This window comes from Protopterus annectens, chromosome 2.part0, assembly GCF_019279795.1.
Source record: "Protopterus annectens isolate FY-2018-M chromosome 2.part0, PAN1.0, whole genome shotgun sequence".
Classification (NCBI taxonomy): Eukaryota; Metazoa; Chordata; order Ceratodontiformes; family Protopteridae; genus Protopterus; species Protopterus annectens.
This window is the reverse complement of record NC_056728.1, coordinates 959,584,689-959,592,598: the sequence shown is the minus strand read 5'-3', so window position 1 is coordinate 959,592,598 and position 7,910 is coordinate 959,584,689. Positions and strand designations below refer to the sequence as shown.

At 41.4% G+C, this 7,910-nt stretch overlaps 1 protein-coding gene across 1 annotated transcript; it reads left to right on the top strand.

Moving 5' to 3' along the window:
• Positions 1-867: 867 nt before the first annotated feature.
• On the top strand, positions 868-7,546 carry LOC122792797 (zinc finger protein 271-like). Its single transcript, XM_044060365.1, has 3 exons — positions 868-979; positions 5,212-6,914; positions 7,418-7,546. Exons 1-3 carry the CDS (start codon positions 868-870, stop codon positions 7,544-7,546), a joined length of 1,944 nt encoding a protein of 647 aa, XP_043916300.1.
• Positions 7,547-7,910: the final 364 nt, after the last annotated feature.

Genomic DNA, 7,910 nt, shown 5'->3' with positions numbered 1-7,910 from the left:
GGTACTGATGGCTGAGGGTGAGCAGTACTGCAGAACATGGTGTGGTGCTGAAGGCTGGGGTGAACAGTACTGCAGAACATGGTGTGGTACTGAAGGCTGGGCTGAGCAGTACTACAGAACATGGTGTGGTACTGAAGGCTGGGGTGAACAGTACTGCAGAACATGGTGTGGTACTGAAGGCTGGGGCTGAGCAGTACTGCAGAACATGGTGTGGTATTGAAGGCTGGGACTGAGCAGTACTACAGAGCATGGTGTGGTATTGAAGGCTGGGAATGAGCAGTACTGCAGAACATGGAACAGTACTGAAGGCTGGGGCTGAGCAGTACTGCAGAGCATGGTGTGGTACTGAAGGCTGGGGCTGAGCAGTACTACAGAACATGGTGTGGTACTGAAGACTGGGGTGAACAGTACTGCAGAACATGGTACAATACTGAAGGCTGGGGGTGAGCAGTACTGCAGAGCATGGTGTGGTACTGAAGGCTGGGGCTGAGCAGTACTGCAGAACATTGTTTGGTACTAAAGGATGGGGGTGAGCAGTACTGCAGAACGTGGTGTGGTACTGATGGCCGAGGGTGAGCAGTAATGCAGAACATGGTACAGTACTGAAGGCTGGGGTGAACAGTACTGCAGAACATGGTGTGGTACTGAAGGCTGAGGGTGAGCAGTACTACAGGACATGGTGTGGTTCTGCTGGGGGTGAGCAGTACTGCAGAACATGGTGTGGTACTGAAGGCTGGGGGTGAGCAGTGCTGCAGAACATGGTGTGGTGCTGAAGGCTGAGGCTGAGCAGTACTGCAGAACATTGTTTGGTACTGAAGGCTGGGGGTGAGCAGTACTGCAGAACGTGGTGTGGTACTGAAGGCTGGCATGAACAGTACAGCTGAACATGGTGTGGTACTGAAGGCTGGGGTGAGCAGTTCTGCAAAACATGGTGTGGTATTGAAGGCTGGGAGTGAGCAGTACTGCAGAACATGGTGTGGTACTGAAGGCTGGAAGTGAGCAGTGCTACAGAATATGGTGTGGTACTGTAGGTTGGGGGTGAGCAGTACTGCAGGACATGTTTTGGTACTGAAGGCTGGGAGTGAGCAGTGCTGCAGAACATGGTGTGGTAATGAAGGCTGGAGGGTGAGCAGTACTACAGAACATGTACATAGATGACCCTCTACTCCCAAATTACACAAGTACAATTTGTGTGAGATGCATCTCCACTAAGAATCTAGAATCCTTGCTCTCTCATGCACAGAACAGTAACACTTAACAGGTTGTCAGCTCACATACTACGCCTCCTTTGCATACCAAGGACTCAACACATAAACCATCATATGTGGAGGTACTTACCAGAAACATACATAAACACCAGCAACCTTCCAAACACAAACCTTTTACACCTAATACAGCACCTTTTTCTCTGAGACTCAGTGGGAGGCAAATGTCACGACTTTCTGCATTATGATGCTTATTGTCATCTACAGTATTTGCTATTTTTCATTGCTCATTTCCATCTGTAATGTATTGTATTGGTAATGAATTACATGATTTTGTAATTTGGGTATTTGATATTTGAATTTACTCTTAGAATGCACATAGTTTCAATTACCCTGATTATGGCCATTAGGTTCATTAAAATCAATTTGCTGATGAGAATTGCCTTCACAGGACCAGATATTTCCACCAGGGGCACTCAATTATTGGGGGGATATGTAGTCACTTATTGTCACTGTACGGGATGTCTCCCATGGTGGGTGAACCCGGACCGATACGTCTACATCGGTTTGTTGATGCTGCTATTCTGTATGAACGACCTTTTTGTTTAGATCAGGTTTTTTGGTACTTGTCAATAAGTATGTCTGTAGTCTCTAGTTCACTACTTGCCATTTTCTGATATTCACATCCCTACAGTAATTTTTCTACAAACAACCGTATTTCCTGCCTTACTAATGATTGGAGGGCCTCTCTTGCTTCAGAGACTGGATTGATATCCTCCCAATTCTTTTGTTTTTTCTGTTCCCGCCACTGTAATGATTGGATGGCTCCATGAATCATTGGCCCAATTTTTCCCGCCATGGAGTTTTTTCACTTCCCATTGGTCTATGACCCTGTGGGGGAACTAGTCATGTCTACTTTGTCATCTACTCTGTTCTGATTGGCCGGAATACAACCACATCCTCTATGAAGCGTCACCTTTTTTCCCTTGGCTACTCTCCACCCCTAGTGGAAAATGATTGGACATTTCTGGTCAGCATATCACCCCTCTACTAGTAGCCTGTTTTTTCCCCCATAACTCTACTTGATTGGTATCAGAAGTTGCCAGTGATATGTGCTTCCATTTGCTACCCGATTGGCCCACTACATAGAGTAAAGACATGCAACTGTCCAGTCAAGAATAACATTAAAATTAATGGTATAAACTCTCCCTATACACTGTTGATAAGGACCTATCAGGATCCCCTAAACTCTCCCTTCGACCAATGATTTCTTGTTCTCCCACTTCTAGTCCAAGGATAGTAAAACAACTTTACCTACATGAAAGAACATGGAAGTATATAGAACACTAAGTTACTAATAATTGTTTTTAAGAACAGCGCTTATCTGCCTATGTAACAAATGTTACTAGTTTTCTAAGCATTTGAATAAAGTTACATGACTGAATAACATTCGGGAAGTTGCATTTTACTAAAAGAGACTTTTTGTTATGAGATAATTTTCTGAATCAGTATGATTTTTTTCAATACTTTGAGCTTGACAACTGCATACTCTAAATAGTACTTGAAACTTGACACCTGTACAATCTGGAAACCTATTATTTTGAAATTTTTGTCATAGCCACAGCTACGAGTCTGCTAGATAACAGGTACAAAGGTGGTGATCTCATCAACGAGGTTGGAGATTGCCTCAATAGTGCATACCAGTGTTTTATTTCTATGTATAAAAGGATGGAAATGCATAGAGAAAGCTAAAAACAGTAAACAGTCATATTGAAAGAAGAAGTTATTCCAGAGCCAGGGTTGCAGTGCCGTTTTGTAGGGTGGATACTACCCTGTGTAACTGTAGAGTTTCAGCCTCCTAGCTTTTACGCTGTTGGAGTAAGTCATATTTTCAAGGGGTATTTTTCTCTATGTATAAATGCATAGAGAAAGCTAAAAACACTAAGCAGTCATACTGAAAGAAGTTAAGCCAGAGAAAGGATTGCAGTTCCCTTTTGCAAGATCCATAGTACCCTGTCAGCCTGTTGAGGTTCAGCCTCCTAACTTTACCACTTTTGGAGTAAATAAAATTTCCAAGGGGTATTTTTCTCTATGTATAAATGCTTAGAGAAAGCTAAAAACAATAAACTGTCATGGTGGTGGTGCTGCGATAGCGTTGTCGCCTCACAGTAAGATGCTGTCCGGTTCGATTCTCAGCTAGAGCGTCTTCTGCGTGGAGACATGCGTGAATGGGCGTACCTTCGTTGAAGGTTGTGCGTCAGGCCTGTCAAGCCGGTACGTAAAAAAATCAACTGCCAATCATTAGCGGACCGGAGTTCCACTGTGGTGACCCCTAACTGGGAAAAGCCGAAAGACACAAACAAACTGAAAGAAGAAGTTACACCAGAACCAGGACTGCAGTGCCTGTTTGCAAGGCACGTAGTACCCTATCAGCCTAGAGGTTCATAGATTAGTACTAGACTAACTGTCCTTGGCTATTTTAAGCCTAGCCAGTTACCTCATGTAAGAATCAAACCCTGTCCCTTGTGTTTGTAAGGTAAACACCTTAACAAGCTCCCACCCAATTATTTATTTATTTACTGGTTTCTCACTGGGTAAGTGGACTGGTATAGTGACCCTTTTCAGCCTGACCCAATTTGAATTAACCTTGTGGATTTAGTTATTTTGCACACTCCCAGACATCACACAGTTTATTTATTTATTTAATATTTGTTTACAGGAAAAGTCCGACTTGGAACGAAGCCAATTTTCAGTGGAGGGCCTGGGAGAAACACTCCAGATACATCTTTGTAATGTGGGAGGAAACTGGGGTACCTGGAGAAAACCCACATGAACAGAGGGAGGACTTGCAGACTCTGCACAGAAGGCACTCCAGTTGAGAATCGAACCGGAGAACCTCTTGCTGTGAGGTGACAATGCTACCACTGCACCACTGTGCTGTCCCTTGATGCGAAGTCAGGTGTTAAATGTAACCTTTTAGAATAGCCAAACATGCATTGACTCCACAGCATTGCTCATAATGCTGTTATGTTTTACAGTGTGATGTTCAACTGCCTGTATATAGTGACTGCTGACGCCTTCAGTATCCTAGAATTACTTGGACTCTTGTTTTTTTGGTAGCAACTAGGAAACGGGATTGATTAAATTCCAGAATTGCAGTTATTGACTCATCTGATATGTAGTCTTGGGTTTCTCTGTACATCATATGTATGAAATTCAGTTGCTGGCTTGTGTTAGAGTTAAAAAACGTGATTGCTCACTTCATCTGTACACTATGTTTTTGGGGGTAAGGGGATTTCTTCTTTCCTCAGTGTTGTGCTATATTGACATTGGTATATATAAGTCTGGGAGATGTCGAACTTGCCATTTTCAAAAAGGAAAAAAAATGCAGTTTTCAGTCTGTGCCATTAGAATGATTGGATAAACATGTTTCAGTCCGTTATAATCGGTCAGGTATGTTCTAAGTGATTGTGTTCTGGTCCTTTCATAGCTGAAGCTGAAGCTATCCTAAGGTATGTACTAGATGTGCACAGTAATAAAATGGAAGAGTCATAGCTGACCACAAATCTTTTTTTCCAACTTGTGCCTTGGGAGAAAAAAATATTCAGTTTTAACAACTGCAAAAGACAGATCTACAAAACGTAACAATGATGCTGTAACCTTTTGAAGGACACATGGTTGAAATTTATTTTAGAGTAATGTTTGTTTTTGCTCTGACTTTAGTGAGCTTAGTATGTTATTGCCTTCTAAGGAGTGGTTGTTTTAAATGCTTTAGAGCAACAGAAATGGCATTTGTTGAAGCTTAATTGTTTTAAAGAATGTGAAGCCGGCAGATATGTCAGCCACATGCTGGAAAGTCTCATGTAGTGCTATATACAAGGTCCGCTCAGCATTGTTAAATGCAGTTAGAAGGAAGTGTAAGACTTATTGAGAGGAATGAGAGTTTTTTCTTTGTTTGCAACAGATTTTTTACATACTCTTATACTTTATTTTTTTTCTTTTGAAGCCAACAGGAACTCAAATTTCTTTGTGACTCCAAGTCAACAATCAGCATGTGGGAAATACCATAATACTCAATGTGACGACACTTTGTCAGATAAGCTGTTAGTCAAAGGGCGAGCTGCTGTGCTGACTAAAAGCAGACAGAATAACTGTGCGGAGTCAAAGGGTGAGCTGCTGTGCTGTGCGGAAAGTAATGAAAAGTTCGACAAGAAATGTGAACAAAAACTGCTGCTGAAAAGTCATGGAGAGGAAAAATCAGTTGAATGGGGTAACTGCAGTCTGGATGTACATCAGAGTAATTACAGTGAACAGAAACCATATAAATGTTTCACATGTGACAAGACGTTTTCAACAAAAAGTAATTTATCAGTCCATCAGGTAATCCACTTGGGAAAGAAACCCTATAAATGCAGCACATGTGGCAAGGGTTTTACGCAGAAGTTTAGCATGATAAGACATGAGTATGTCCACACGGGCACAAAACCCTACAAATGTGACACATGCAACAAGAGTTTTGCAGTGAAGGGAGACATGATAAGGCATCGGCATGTCCACACTGAGCAGTGGCCCTATAAATGTGCTATGTGTCGCAAGGGTTTCACAGATAAGAGAAGTTGGATATCACATCAGAGTATCCACACTGGTTGCAAGCCATATAAATGTGTGACTTGTGACAAGGGTTTTACAAGGAAGGTTAACTTGGTAAGACATGAATATGTGCACACTGGACAGAAACCTTACAAATGTGATACGTGTGACAAGGGTTTTAAAGACAAGAGAAGTTTGACATCACATCAGAGAATCCATACTGGGTACAAGCCATATAAATGCCCCAGTTGTGACAAGGGTTTCACAAACAAGTTTAGCATGTTAAGGCATCAGTTTGTGCACACAGGACAGAAACCATACAAATGTGCCACGTGTGGCAGGGGTTTTGCAGTGAAGGGAGACATGGTAAGACATCAACATGTTCACAGTGAGCAGAAACCATATAAATGTGCCACATGTGGTATGTGTTTTGCATTGAAGGGTTACCTGGTAAACCATCAGTTAGTACACACTCAACAGAAATCATATAAATGCACAGTATGTGGCAAAAGTTTCAAACAGAAAGCTAGCATGTTAAACCATCAGTTAGTACATGGGCAGACTCGCTACAAATGTGCCACATGTGACAAGAGTTTTACAAGGAAAGGTAGCTTGAAAACACACCAATACATACACAGCGGGCAGAAGCCCTATAAATGCAATATGTGTTACAAGGGTTTTTCAAGTAAGACTTGTTTAGCAGGACATCAAAGTATCCATACAGGCCAGAAACCACATAAATGTGCAGTGTGTGGTAAGGGATTTACATGTAAAATGACATGGACAACACATCAGAATATCCACACTAAGCACAAACCCTATAAATGCGCCATGTGTGATAAAAGGTTTGCAGCAAAGGGAGACATGATGAAACATGAATATGTCCACAGCGAAAAGAAACCTTATAAATGTGACATATGTGACAAGGGTTTTACAGATAGGAGGTACCTGGCAGCACACAATAATATCCACACAGGGCAGAAACCTTATAAATGCAATGTATGTGAGAAGGGTTTTACAGATAAGAGATACTTGACAGTGCATCAGAGTGTCCACACTGGGCTGAAACCCTACAAATGTAATGCATGTGGCAAGGGATTTGCAGTTAAGGGAGATATGGTAAGGCATCAATATGTCCACATGGTACAGAAACCATACAAATGTGCTACATGTGGCAAAGGTTTTGCTAGAAGGACACGCATGATTCACCATCAGAATGTCCACAGTAAGGAAAACCACAGTAAACAGTAAGACCCAGTTAAAAAAAAAAAAAGAAAAGAAAACTGGCAAACCCACGATTATAGTGGAAAGTACAGATAACTTCTGGAAAAACTGCACGTTGCTGAAGAGCTGCTGCATGAATGGCTTAAGTGAGGTGAATTTTAAATCAAAAGATGAAAGGATAATAGCAATTAGGATAGTGAACTATGTACACAGAGGTTCACTAAGTTTGGAAAAGGTACGAGATGCAGACAAATGTAGGTTATGCAGTAAAGTGCTAGAAACAGTTGCTCATCAGTGCAGGTTGCAATACGCTTATAACAGAAAGCTTGTATACTGAAAGACACATCAACATGGCAAGGTTGTGAGACGGGTAACTGTGTAAACTTTATAACATACAGGTCATTGTGAAATATTGGAAACGTGGAAATAAAGAAGTAGGGATCATGTGGGATCATCCAATGCCAACAGTTAACAAAGTAGAAACAAGAAAACCAGATATTGTAGTGGAAGAGAAAAGGAGCCTGTAGTGTCATACATATACTGAAAGATATAATGTTATAAAATATCAGGACATGAAGCAGAAATGAGAACAAATGCAAGACAGGAATGCCGGAATAGTTTCAGTCTTAGTAGGAGCAATTCTAAGCAAAATTAAATATGTTACCAGTCCAGATAACCCCATATGAACTACATAAATTAGCAATTCCATTTACAGTGAGGGTGCTGAGAAAGGTGCTCTTAGCAATCATCAGCAAATGAAATAAAACTGATTTTGTGAACTTGAATATTTACATAACTTAGGACTGGAGTCCATTCCTGCAACAGTATTAAAAAAACAGTTTATAGAAGTTAAACAAAAGGAAGAACAAATGCCACATGTGGCAAGGGTTT

What these genes read in the sequence shown, in the direction of transcription:
- LOC122792797 (XM_044060365.1), top strand. Translation starts at nt 868, where the DNA reads ATGAACAGTACAGCTGAACATGGTGTGGTACTGAAGGCTGGGGTGAGC. An exon ending in GTACTGCAGAACATGGTGTG is followed by an intron (nt 980 to 5,211) that starts GTACTGAAGGCT and finishes TTTCTTTTGAAG; the next exon opens with CCAACAGGAACTCAAATTTC. An exon ending in TTGCAGTTAAGGGAGATATG is followed by an intron (nt 6,915 to 7,417) that starts GTAAGGCATCAA and finishes TATAACATACAG; the next exon opens with GTCATTGTGAAATATTGGAA.